We start from the raw sequence: 14,079 nt of genomic DNA, 5'->3' as shown, positions 1-14,079 counted from the left end.
CACACAATGGTTACCAATGCTACAAATTCCTTCAGATTACTTAAAATTATGATTAACCAATATTTAATGAGTATTACTAAAGGTACTCTTAATTAAGCTCTAGATGGAGCAAACAATTCCTCTCTAACTTCAGTTCAACTTCCTTCTATGTGTAAGAAAAAAATCTTATAAATCTTTTTAAAATAGGTAAGTCATATATATATTTACATTTGAATATATATTTTATGATATATGTACTTCTTGAGAATAGAAAACTATATCATCTGAATATATGGCAAGAAAAGATTTGGTAAAAAACCTTTTCTAGTACAATTCATCAAAACAGATGAGCCTCTAAAGGATACTTGGGGAGCAAAAAGAAAATTGAGATAATCCTTTAAGTCTAAATGTGAGATGTTTCCCATTTGCTTTCCAACAAGGAGACTTATTGCTTAATGACATTTAAATAGATATTCAGAAATTTTCACCACATGCCTTTACCATAATTTTGCTTTGTTTAGACTATATTAAGTAATTATACATTTTTAAGAGAATATGGTATTTTCCACCAGATATATAGAATTTAAATTTTAGGTTGTTCTCTGGGTTTTGCTAAATTGCATATGAGGTAGTTTTACTGTCTTTGAGCACAAGGTATTGTCCAAATACACCTTACTTAAAATGTACTTACATTGTATGCATCAATGATCAACTGAATTACATTGCTGGAATTTGCAGATAATGTTCCTACTGCTGACTTAGGGATTAAATTTTTCAGTTCCTACAATTAAAAGATAAACATAAAATATAAATATATTTATTCAACCAGTAAGCACCCACTGAGCACCTATTACTTATTTTTAAAACATCAGTTCCCTATATATTTCCTATGTAACATAAGAGGTCAGACCTGAAAAAAAAAAATCTAGCTTTATAACATGTATTAAGAATTAACATAGCCCTTGCCGGTTTGGCTCAGCAGTTAGAGCATCAGCCTGCAGACCAGAATCCCGGGTTTGGTCCCGCTAAGGGCATGTGCCTCGGTTGCAGTTTGTCCCTGGCCACGGGTGGGGTCATGTGGGTGGCAGCCACTCGATGTGTGTCTCTCACATCGATGTTTCTCTCTCTCTCTTCCCCCTCTCTCCCTCCCGCTCTATCTGAAGAAAAATGCAAAAATAATAAAATAAATAAATAAATAAATAAAAGAATTAACATAAACCACTTCTGTAAAATCCAGTCTGTCTAGACTACTGAATTCAGACATAAAATGTTTCCTCAAATAACTAGGCTCTAGAAGTTTGTTCTTCTTTTTATGTCATAAGTTTGTTCTTCTTTTTATGTCATATACCTTGTAAACGGGCTGAAATTCTTCGGTAACTGCAAAAATCGTCTGAATGTTATTTTCACTTAGTTTCTGGACAAGGTGAGCAATAGAAGGATAATCCTAAGAAAGGAAGTAATACAAATTAGTATCTAATTATATCCAACCAATACCTTTTCATTCCTTTTAGAAAATCATAATAAATTGCATATATAACTGGATCACTTACACAAGACTATTTGAAATAACAAATAATTGTTGATGTGGGTGGTGTTACATGTGGGTTTGTAATCTTCTCTATGTGCGCATAAAAATGTCTTTAATAAAAAGGATTTATAATATAAGATTATCTATATATATTAAATATAAGGACAATTAAATTAAAGAATTGCCAGAAATTAACGATTGTATTATCTATCACTTAACAAAAAGACCAAGATTTAGCAAGGTTTAAATTCCTTCAAGACCTGAATAATTTGTCAGTCTTTATTTTAGTAGAGGCAGGTGCCTATTTGTAAAACTCACATGTTAATAAAATAAGGAGTGTTAAGAATACATAAATTATTTGTTTATAAATAATATCAAATTTGCCCTGGCAGGTTTGGCTCAACAGTCAGAGTGTCGGCCTGCGGTCCCGAGAGACCGGGTTCGGTTTCCGCTAAGGGCATGTACCTCGGTTGCAGTTTGTCCCCGGCCCTGGTTGTTGGGTCATGCGGGTGGCAACCACTCAATGTGTCCCTTTCACATCAATGTTTCTCTCTCTCTCTCTCTTCCTCCCACTCCATCTGAACAAAAAATGGAAAAATGTCCTCGGGTGAGGATAAAAAATAAATAATATCAAATTTGGTAACAAATAATGCATGCAAGTGAAAGGGGAAGTAGGTATGGTTCATGCATGGAGTAAATGTGTCTAAGTAGCTCGTTTCATGCTACTGAGGCCAACATCTAAGTGCAAGGAAGCAAGTAAGAAGCCACATCTTTAGAAACAGTCATACTAGCTTTCCCACATATTAGGTCAGGAGGATCCATACTTACCAAAATAACAAAACCTCAAACCTTTGTGGACAAAAAGGGGTCACATACTAAACCTGACAAGTTCAGGGGAGGCCTGTGTGGCAACCTTACAAACAAAGACCTAAACTAGGATGGTTTAAAATTAAAACTTTTTAACTAAAAGCAGGTTATGCTGAGTAGTCATGTCCTAGGCCAGTATCTTCCTTGACAAAGGTCAATCTTTACACTAACTGAGCCTGTCTATTGTCTTTTTGCATCTATGATAACATATCTTTGGAATGTCAAAGTAATTTTCCCTTTTCCTGATTCCTCAAAGCAAAGGCACTGCCCTAGGCACTGCTCTGCAGAAACCACACATCCTCTCATTGTTATTGAGTTCACTGTTTACTGTTAACTACCTTATACCAACCTATGTAAAAGATGTATGTAAATCATTCTATTTTTTTAATGTAGCTTTATTGTTGAAAAGTATTAACAGAAGTCCTTCCTTTTTTCCCCAAATGACACTTCACCACCCCTGCCCCCAACCCCCACCCCAACCTCACCACACTACTTTTGCATCCATGGGTTATGCATATATGTATATAAGTTCTTTGTTTTTTATCTTTCTGTCCCCCAGCCCTGCACCCTTTCCTCTCAGGTTCATCAGTCTGTTCCCTACCTTCCTTGTCTCTGGATCAATTTTGTTCATTAGTTTAGTTTGTTTATTAGACTACACATGTAAGTGAGATCACGTGATACTTGGCTTTCAATGACCGGTTTATTTTGCTTAGCACAATTCTCTCCAGGTCCCTCAGTGTGGTCTCAAAGAGATCTTTCTTTTTTACAGCTGCATAGTATTCTATTGTGTAAATGTAACACAGTTTTTTTATCCATTCATCTACTGATCAAAACTTGGGCTGTTTCAAGATCTTAGCTATTGTAAATAGCGTTGCTAAGGACACAGGAGTGCATAAGTTCTTTCTGATTGATGTTTCAGGATATATTCCAAGAAGTGAGATCACTGGGTTAAATGGCAGTTTCATTTTTAATTTTTTGAGGAACACCATATTGTTTTTCATAGTGACTGAACCAGTCTACATTCCCACCAGCAGTGTTCCAGGGTACCCTTTTCTCTACATCCTTGCTAGCACTTGTATTTTAGCCATTCTGGCAGGAGTGAGGTGATACCTCATAATCATTTTCATTTGCATATCTCTGATTAATGACATTGAGCATTTTTTTTCCTGTCATTTAGCCACTTGTATGTCTTCTTTGGAGAAGCGTCTATTCAGGGTCTCTGCCCATTTTTAATTGGATTGTTTAACTTCTTGTTGTTGAGTTGTATGAATAGTCAATACATTTTGGAAATTAACCTTTTATCTGATGTATCATTGGCAAATATGTTCTCCCATACAATGGGTTCCCTTTTCATTTAGATGCTGGTTTCTTTTACTGTGTAGAAGCTGTTAGGTCTTATGTAATTCCATCTGTTTATTTTCTGCTTAGTTTATCTTGCCCTAAGGGATTTATCAGTAAAAACTATTATGTGACATGTCTGAAACTTTGCTACCTACGTTTTCTTCTAGGATTTTTATGGTTTCATGGTTATATTTAAGTCTTTTAACAATTTTGATTTTATCCTTGTTTATGGTGTAAGTTGGTGGTCTAGTTTCAGTTTTTTTACACGTACCTGTCCAATTTTCCCAACACCATATATTGAAGAGACTGTCTTTACTCCATTGTATGTTCTGGCTTCCTTTCTCAAATATAAAATGTCTTGGGTTGATTTCTGGTTTCTCTGTTCTGTTCCACTGATCTATATGCTTGTTCTTGAGCCAGTACCAGGTTGTTCTGATGACACTGGCTTTGTAGTATAACCCAACATCCGGTATTGTGATCCCTCCAACTTTGTTCTCCTCTCTAAAGATTGCTGCAGCTATTAGGATCTTTTTTGTTCCATATAAACTTTTAGAGTATCTGTTCTAGATATGTGAAATAGGCAATTGGTATTTTAAGAGGGATTGCAATGAATCTATACATTGCTTTGGGTAGTATAAACATTTTAATGGTACTGCTTCTTCCAATCCATAAACATGTATATGCTAACACTTTTTTATATCTTCCTTTATTTTTTTTTCAATGTCCTATGGTTTACTGAGAACAGGTCTTTAACCTCCTTGGTTAAGTTTATTTCTAGTATCTTAGCTTATTTGTTGCAATGGTAAATGGGATGTTTTTTTAGTTTCTCTGAGTGTTCGTTATTGCAGAATAAAAATGTCATCGATTTCTGGTGTTCATTTTTATCCTGCTACTCTGCCAAATTCACTTATTAAATCTAGTCATTTTATGGTGGACTATTTAGGATTTTGTCGATACAATATATGACCTGTGAATAATGACAGTTTAACTTCCACCTTTCCAATTTGGATTCCTTTTATTTTTCCTTACTATCTGATTGCTGTGACTAAGACTTCAAATACTATGTTGAATAAGAGTGGTAAAAGTGGACATCCCTTTCTTGTTCCTGTTTTTAAGAAAAATGCTTTTAGTTTTTGCCCATGAGTAGGATGGCTGTAGATTTGTCATATGTGATCTTTATTACGTTGAGATATGATCCCATTTTGCTGAGAGTTTTTATCAAGAATGGATGCTGGATTTTGTCAAATGCTTTTTCTGCATCTACTGATATGATCATATGGTTTTTATCTTTCATTTTGTTTATGTGGTGTATAACAATAATTGATATGTGAATATTGTACCAGCCTCAGAACCCTGGGATAAATCCCACTTGATCATGGTGAATGATCTTTTTAATATACAGCTGGATACAATTTGCTAATATTTGGTTGAGGATTTTGGCATCTATGTTCATCAGGAATATTCGCCTGTAACTTTCTTTCTTTTGTAGTATCTTTATCTGGTTTGGGAATTATGATTATGATGGCCTAATGACAATAACTTAGAAATCTTCCTTCCTCTTAAATTTTTTGGAATAGTTTGAGGATAGGTGTTAGTACTCTTTGAATGTTTGGTAAAATCCCATGTAAACCTGCCAGGACAAGGGCTTTTGTTTGCTAGGAATTTACTGATTAGCTTTAATTTCCTTGTTATTGCTCTGTTCAGGTTTTCTGATTCTTCCTAATTGAATGCAGGAAATTGTATGATTCTAGGAATTTGCCCATTTTGCCTTGGTTGGGCAATCTGTTGGCATACAATTATTCGTAGTATTTTCTTGCAATCCTTTGTATTTCTGTGGTGTCAGTTGTCACTTCATCTCTTTCCTTTCTTATTTTATTTATTTGGGTACTCTCCCTATGTTTCTTGGTGAGTCTGGCTAAAGGTCATCAATCTTTTGTATTGTTTTTTGGTCTCTGCCATTTATTTATGCTCTGATCTTTATCACTTCCTTCCTTCTACTTACTCTGGGCTTTTCTCATTCTCTTTTTACTTTTTAAGATGTAGGGTTAAATAATTACAGATTTTTGTTTCATGAAGTGGGTATGTAGTGTTATGAATTTCATTTTCAGGACTGTTTTCCCTGTGTGCCATAAATTTTGTGTTGTGTGTTTTCATTTTTATCCAGGAAGTTCTCAATTTCTTCCTTGATCTCACTGCTATTTAGCTGCCATGTGTTGAATGTTTTTTTCAGGGTTGTTGTTTTTTTTTTTGTAATTGATTTCTAGTTACACACCATTATTATCCTAGAAGATGCTTGATGTGATTTCACTCTTCTTAAACTTGTAGAGGATTAATTTGTGTCCTTAACATGTGGTCTATCTTTGAGAATTTCCCATGTGCACTTGAAAAGAATGTATATTCTGTAGCTTTGGGGTGAAATGTTCTGTAAATATCAATTAAATCCATCTTATCTATGTATCATTTACAATCTTTCTCTGTTGATCTTTTTTTTTTTTTTGTCTAGATCTATCCAGTGCTGTCAGTGGGGTGTTCAAGTCCCCTACTATGACTGTATTGCTGTCAACCTCTCCCTTAAAGTTTTAAAATACATTTGGTGCTTCCATATTGTGTGTGTGTGTGTGTGTGTGTGTGTGTGTGTGTGTATTTACCAGGATAATATCTTGTTGGATCAATTCCTTTAGTTTTATGTAGTCTCTTTGTCTCCTATTATGGCATTCATTTTGAAGTCTATTTTATCATATATGATTACTGTCACCCCAGCTTTGTTTTGTTTCAACTTTCATGGAAATTTTTTTTCATCCCATTACTTGCATCTGTGTGAGTCTTTTGTTCTAAAATGGGTCTCTGGTAGACAGCATATATATGGGTCATATTTTCTTATTCATCCAGATACACTATGTCTTTTGACTGGAGCATTAATTCTATTTACATTTAAGGTCATTATTGATAGATACTTTTTTTTTTTTTTTTTTATCCTCACCCGAGGACACCTTTCCATTTTTTACTCAGATAGAGAGGGAAGGAGAGAAAGGAAGAGAGAGAAACATCGATGTGAAAGGTACACATTGAGCGGCCGCCAACCACACGACCCAACCAGGGCCAGGGACAAACTGCAGCCAAGGTACATGCCCCTAGCGGGAACCGAACCCGGGTCTCTGTGGACCGCAGGCTGACGCTCTAACCGCTGAGCCAAACCAGCCAGGGCGATAGATACTTCTTTATTACCCTTTTAATTCTGTATGCCTATGTTTCTCTCTACATATTTCTTTATATTATTATAGCAGTGAGTTTAACATTTGTTGCAATATTGGTTTGGTGGCAATGAATTCCTTTAGCCTTTTTTTTTCTGAGCAGCTTTTTTCACCTTCTATTTTAAATGATAGCCTTGCTAAATACAGTCATCTTGGTTTCAGATCCTTACTTTTCATTACTTTGAATACTTCATACCTTCCCTTCTAACCAGTAGTATTTCTTTTGAGAAATCAACTGACAGTCTATGGGAGCTCCTTTGCATGTAATACTTTACTTTTCTCCTGCTGGCTTTAAGATTCTCTCTGTATTTAATTTTTGGCATTTTAATTACGATGTGTCTTGGTGTGGACCACTTTGGGTTCTTACTTGGAATGCTCTGTGCTTCCTGACTTATGTGACTTTTTTCTTCCCCAAGTTAGGATTATTTCTTCAAACAGGTTCTCTAACCCTTGCTCATTTTCTTCTTCTGGCACTCCTATGAGGCAGATGTTGTTACATTTCATGTTGTCCCATAACATCTTTAACCTATCCTGTTGTTTAATTGTTTTTTCTCTTTCAATTCTCTGAGTTATTTTTTTCTACCCTGTCTTCTAATTCACTGATCTACTCCTCCAATCTGCTGTTTATTCCTTCCAGTGTATTCTTTATCTCTGCCATGTCATTCTTCATTTCCAGCTGTTCATTTTTGGTTTCTATATCTTGTATTGAGGATCCTTATAATCATTATTCTGAACTACATATCTGATAAATTGCTGTCTCTATTTCACTTAGGTCTTCTTGTGGATAATTCTCTTCTTCTTTCATTTGAGGCTTGTTTCTTTGTCTCCGTATTTTTGCTGCCCATTTGTGTTTGTTTCTATGTATTAGGTAGATCTGCTATGACTCCCAGTCTTGAAAGAGTCGTCTTATGTAGTAAGTGACCTGTGGGACCCAGTGGCACAATCTCCCTGATTGCCAGACCTGAGTGCTCTAATAATGTCCCTGGTACATTTTGTGTGGACACTCCTATTGCACAGAATCTTGATTACTACTGGACCATTCATGCATCGGCTCGACCCTCAGACTAACTGACAGTGATGCTTATCCCCCAACACAACATATGGGCTTCTGTGCAGTGCTTATAATGCAAAGCACAAGTCACTTCAGCAAGGTTTAGGACCTAACAAAATCTCTATGTGGATATACTACTTGTGAAGCTTACTGGGTCCTGCTCTGTTGTTGACTAAAGCTGACCATGGTTTTTTTGGTTGTTGGGCCTCTTCAGAGTGAGCTGCATTGGGCCTCTTCAGAGTGAACTGCAGCTTGTAGTCCTCCTGCTGGGACTGTGTGTGTATGTAAAGCACTAATCTGTATACCAAGGTCTTGTTTTACTTGATTGAGCAAAGGAGCAGGTCTGGCAAAGACTCAAAACACCCAGAGATCCACCACTGCCTGCAGGCTGACTGTTAAGTCTCAGTCTCATATATAGCCTCAGGCTGTAGTCCTCAGCCAGGCAAACTCCTCAGAGTGGGGGATACAGAATCTCTAAGAAGTGGGGCAGCTACTTCCCCATAAGGCTAAAGCTGCTTTGATGGGAAAAAATTTGCCTAAGAAAAACAGCTTCTGCAGTGTGGGGAAATGACTCAGGACAGGGATCCTGGCAGCCGCCTTCCCAACTCTCTCCCCAGAGCAACCAATCCCAGACTCTCCTCATGCAGCTCTAGTCCACTTTGTCCTCCCTCTGCTGGAGCCTAAGGTGAGTAACTCCAAACAAAATTTAGTGTGTTGGTCTTTTATGTGGGTGTCTTTGTCTCCCATTTGCTTTCTCCCTCCTCCATAATCTATCACCAATGGATTTCACGTAACCCACTTACATCTCCTCTTTTGATTGTAATATATAAAATATGGTGCAAAACTGCCATTCTCCAGAGCATTATCTCAATCCATTGAGATTTTGTTGCCTGCAATTGTCAACAGTTTGGTTCACATAAACTCACAAAATGTCTTTATAAGTTTGAATGTTTCCTACATTGACACCCTGAAAAATCCACACGCCTGTCATCCACAATACTCAGCATTAAACACTAAAATCAACATGAATCAATTCAATATAAGAAATTAAGCACTTACATAATAATGGCTCATTGTGTAGACATCATTTTCCAGGTGACACCGTCCATCATTTGGTAAAACAATGCCACCAAGTTTTCCATCTCCAGCAAAATGAAACCCAGCATCCGTAGAAAACACCAGCAGCCGTGTAACATTCCTCCAGCCAATCAATGACTTAAAAAGAAAAGGATTATAATTTGAAACTACTCACAATAATTCAGATATACTACCACTGTACTTTTAACCATATTCTGTATCTTCTTTTCACCTTTCCTTTTCCCAATGCTAAATACTATTCTTGCTGATAAACACATAGAGGTCATTGAGTAAAGTTCCTCCATCCTATTGTAAAACTATACCTTGCCTGGTTGTCCATTTGTCTCAGCTCTGTTTTAAAAACTGTGCATTTTAAAACCAGTGTCTACCTACTAGAAGGTAAGCTAACTAACTCCATGTGTGGCAGGGACCAAATCTGATTTTGTTTATCTTCATATCTGTAGCAGTTAGTACAGTGCTTAGCTTCACATGTATTTGGTAGATAAATATGTCTCAGTTTAAGATTTCCTTTCCTTTCCTGCTGCTGTCTTGTTCCCTTCCATCCTCCGTCCTTACTCTATCTTCTATAGCATATACCTACTTTATGGCCATCAATTTTTAACAGAAAAAAAATAATCTCCAATGACTTGCCCTGCCTAATTCCACCATTCTAATAGTACTGTTTATTTGTTCATTTATTTTATTCTCCACCTTATTCAACAAATAATTTAATGTAGCCATAAAATCCTCTTCTCTCTCATTAATTTTGTAATTATATTTTTCTAAATTTACTCAGTACATCTGTTTATACCCTCATAAGACTGTAAATTCCTTGAAGGCAGAAATTAAGCTTATTAACGCTGGCAACTCAGTGGAACATTTGTCTCTTTTGCATCTAGAAAAGTGGGTGGAACAGTTGGTCTCAATTATCATTAACAATCAGATAGTAGTGCCATGGATGCTATGGCTTGTTCAATCTCACAGGCTCAGGCATAATTAGAGATAGCCTAAAGGATGTTCCCTCACCAGTGAGCTGCCAACAGGATCACAAGTGAATGGCTGGAAAGTAAAGTGGTGTCAGGCTAGGCACTACCTAGACTATGACTCTTTCTTTTCCTTGAAAAACAAGTATCCTTAAATTGCAACTCCCCAGAGAGAATTCAAAAGTAACAATAATATATGTTAATATCTGCTCAGTGCTCAGTGATACTTTATATGGGTTACTATATTTAAATTTCATAATAGCCCTAATGAGATATATCTATTATTATCCCTTAAGAAGGCAAAAAACAGCCCTCTAGAATAGCTAAGTAAATTGTCTAAGATCAGTAGTGATATAAAAATGTAATTATTATCTCAGATATCAACACCCTAGCAAAAATCGGTTGAAAAGTAACTAATAAGAAGCATCTGCCCTGGCCAGTTTGGCTCAGCGGTTAGAGCGTCAGCCTGCGGTCCACAGAGACCCGGGTTCGGTTCCCGCTAAGAGCGCGTACCTTGGCTGCAGTTTGTCCCCGGCCCTGGTTGGGTCGTGTGGGTGGCGGCCGCTCAATGTGTCCCTTTCACATCGATGTTTCTGTCTCTTCCTCTCTCTCCTTCCCTCTCTATCTGAGTAAAAAATGGGAAAATGTCCTCGGGTGAGGATAAAAAAAAAAAAAAAAAAAGAAGCATCTGAGTCCAACCGGCATGGCTCAGTGCACCAAGAGGTCGCTGGTTCGATTTCCGGTCAGGAATGGGCCCAATCCCCAGTGGGGGGTATGCAGGAGGCAGCCAATCAATGTTCTCTTTCATCAATGTTTCTATCTCTCTCTCCCTAAAATCAATAAAGGAAAAAAAATAAAGAAGCATCTGGAATCAAGGAAGGACCTCTAGGGAACAGGGGCACTACAAGGAAAATAAAATGGGAACAGTGATAAAGTAGTAGGTACTTACCAAGTGCATATAAACAATGGAGTACTACTAGGCCATAAAAAAAAAGAAATCTTACCATTTGCAACAGATGGATATAGAGGGTATTATACTAAGTGAAATAAGTCAGAGAAAGGCAAATACCATATGATTTCACTAACATGTGGAATCTAAAGAATAAAATACACAAGTAAACAAAATAGAAACAGACTCATAGATACAGAGAACAAACTGATGGTTGACAAAGGGGAAGAGGTTGGGGGACTAGGTGAAAAAGGTTAAGGGATTAAGAAGTACAAATTGGTGGTAGTTACAGAATAGTCACAGAGGTATAAATTACAGCATAGGGAACAGTCAATAATATTGTAATAACTATGTATGGGGCCAGGTGGGTACTTGAAATATCAGGGGACCCTTTTGTAAAGTACATGATTATCTAACCATTATGCTATACATCTGAAACTAATTCAGAATAATACTGACTGTAAATTGTAATTGAAAAAAGGACAAACTTTATCTACCTTGCAATGTTTTCTAATTTCAGCTACCTCAATATAAGGTCATCCCAAAATCTTCAGCTATTAAATAGACCATAAAATTCTAATCACTAGTCCACTAGTTCAATAGCTTGCTACTACTGAAAACCTTATTAAAATTACAAAAATTTATGTCTTCTCAAAATACATGTTCTCAACTTATAAATTAGGAGAAACATCAGTTGGTTGCCTCCCATATGTACCCTGATCTGGGACCAAACCTTGGGTATGTGCCGTGACTGAGAGCCAAACCACAACCCTTCGGTGCACAGGATGACACTCCAACCAACTGAGCCACACCAGCCAGGGCTAGGAAAAGGCATATTTTAAAGATGATAAGCAGAAAAAAACTGACCAAAGAAAAATGACATCTGAAATACTGCTTCCATTTCAGAACTTTAATACTCCTGTAATACCTGAGACGACCTTAATTCCATCTCTGGTACAAAGCCAGAAGATCAGGACTCATGGGCTGCTTCTAAAAACCTAGAATACCAGCTAGAGTGTCCCACTGTTTCAAATGGTAAGCATTCTGAATTTTTAATTTTTTAATTGATTTTTAGAGAAAGAGGAAGGGATAGGGAAAGATAGAAACATCAATAAGAGAAACATTTAATTAGCCTCTTCCTGATTGGCCCCTACTAAAGATTCAGCCTGCAACCCAGACATGTGCCCTGACTGGGAATCGAACCAGCAATCTCTCAGCGCACAGGTCGACACTCAACCACTGAGCCATACCAGCCGGACAAGCATTCTGGATTCATAAAACCCTTTATAAATGAACTAAGTAACTGGTTCAAAGACATAATGATTACATATGCTTTCAGAAAGTACTTGTAATTGGAGAGAATTTAAGGGACTAAATTCTATCCTTCTCTGGAATAATTGAGTATGATATGGTAATAAAGGTAATTTTTTCTACTAACGGACAGTAAAATCTCACTTAAAATTCATATAAATAATATTCCTTTGTAGAAAATGAATGTACTTACCCCACAAACTGCAACTTGCATTATTGCATCAAAACCACCTTCTGGAGAATCCAAATTTCCAGATATGCGCTGTTTACCAACAAGTTCATTAAATACTTCCCCTTTATCAGTAAGACTGAGCACATTTTTGTAGCTAAATGGGCTGGTACAGTTCTGTTCACTTGTGCAAGGGTTCCTGAGCTTAGCTGGTGTTGTACTAATGTAAGGCATCACAGTTTTCTCCACAAATGAGCCAAATCCTATATAGGAAAAATTCATAAAGAGAAATAGATGAATGGATAGATGAATAAATTTGCATTAAAAATAAAATCAAACCCAGCCAGTGTGGCTCAGTGGTTGAGTGTCAACTCATGCACCAAGAGGTCACCAGTTTTATTCCTGGTCAGGGCACATGCCCAGGTTATGGGCTCAATCCCCAGCAGGGGACATGCAGGAGGCAGCCGATAGATATTTCTCTCTCTCCCTCTCCCTTCCTCGCTCTCTAAAATCAATAAAGAAAAATATTTTTAAAATAAAATCAAGAATGTTACCACACATTAGTCAATCTTTTTCCTTAATAAGAAATAATAAAATTTTAATAATAAGGTTTGGAAAGAAGATCATTATAATATGAAAAATCCAGGTCTGAAGTGAGAGTAGGCTATATTGGCTGGTAATAAAACAGAATTGGAATACTAACATAGTTATAAAGTAAATCAACAAAAGAATGAATAAATTCCTATAAATAAAAGCATGTATTTCATTATCCATTTGGTAGACTGTCAGTCCTCCACATCTGTGGGTTTTGCATCAGCAGAATCAACCACAACTAAAGATTGAAAATATTTAAAGTCTCAGAATGTTCCTACAAGCAAAATTTGAATTTGCCATGCACCAAGCACTATGATGAACCCATGTGAATAAAATGATGTGTGGGAAGACCCTGCTGTTGCCTAAATGCAAATGCCATTCTTTATAATAAAGGACTTGAGCATCCATGGCTTTGGGTACCAAAAGGGGTTCCTGGAACCAGTACCCTGTAAATTCAAAGGGCAACTGTAATCTCTGTCAAATAACATAGTAGCATACATAACAGAGGAACAAGGAAACAGAACAATTGTTAGATATTGATAATTATCAGTCCTCTATTAAAGAAAAGGCTAAAACCTGGCCTTAATTATCTCACAAGTATGCAGTGAAGAACAAAACTGCCAAGATTTAAAAAAATGAAAATTATTCATTTTCTCAATATTCCCACCTATTCGGAAGTCTGAAGTAATCCTCTTCATTTCATTCATTAGATCTGTTCCAAGACTTTTTACATTCTCCAAGTCATCTTTCATGGAGTAAGAGAGGTCCATTAGGTAGTAGAGATCAATGGGATAGTCTTCAGCTCTCTTGAATTTTAATGCAAATGTCTGTGGCTCCCCTAATTAAACAGATATTTGAAAATGAAATTAGCTTGTCAGCAATTAAAAGCAATGAGAGAAAAAAACAAAACAAATAAATTGTATTTACAAGGTAAACACTATAAAATGAAATGTATTATTGCTCTAGTTTTTACAAAACC

At 36.6% G+C, this 14,079-nt stretch overlaps 1 protein-coding gene across 3 annotated transcripts in view; it reads right to left on the bottom strand.

Moving 5' to 3' along the window:
- Window positions 1–14,079, bottom strand: part of ITGB1 (integrin subunit beta 1) — a 56,343-nt gene that overhangs the window by 18,582 nt on the left and 23,682 nt on the right. For all 3 annotated transcript variants that reach the window (XM_036260585.1, XM_036260594.1, XM_036260605.1), the window contains 5 exons: window positions 13,768–13,938; window positions 12,531–12,769; window positions 9,077–9,232; window positions 1,328–1,423; window positions 671–760 (listed from right to left, as the gene is read on the bottom strand). In XM_036260585.1, coding sequence (XP_036116478.1) covers window positions 671–760; window positions 1,328–1,423; window positions 9,077–9,232; window positions 12,531–12,769; window positions 13,768–13,938 — 752 coding nt within the window. The remainder of the gene's footprint in view (window positions 1–670; window positions 761–1,327; window positions 1,424–9,076; window positions 9,233–12,530; window positions 12,770–13,767; window positions 13,939–14,079) is intronic.

Source organism: Molossus molossus, unplaced genomic scaffold, assembly GCF_014108415.1.
Source record: "Molossus molossus isolate mMolMol1 unplaced genomic scaffold, mMolMol1.p scaffold_m16_p_1, whole genome shotgun sequence".
Taxonomy (NCBI): Eukaryota; Metazoa; Chordata; class Mammalia; order Chiroptera; family Molossidae; genus Molossus; species Molossus molossus.
The sequence above is the reverse complement of the archived record's forward strand: the minus strand, read 5'-3'. Positions and strand labels throughout refer to the sequence as shown.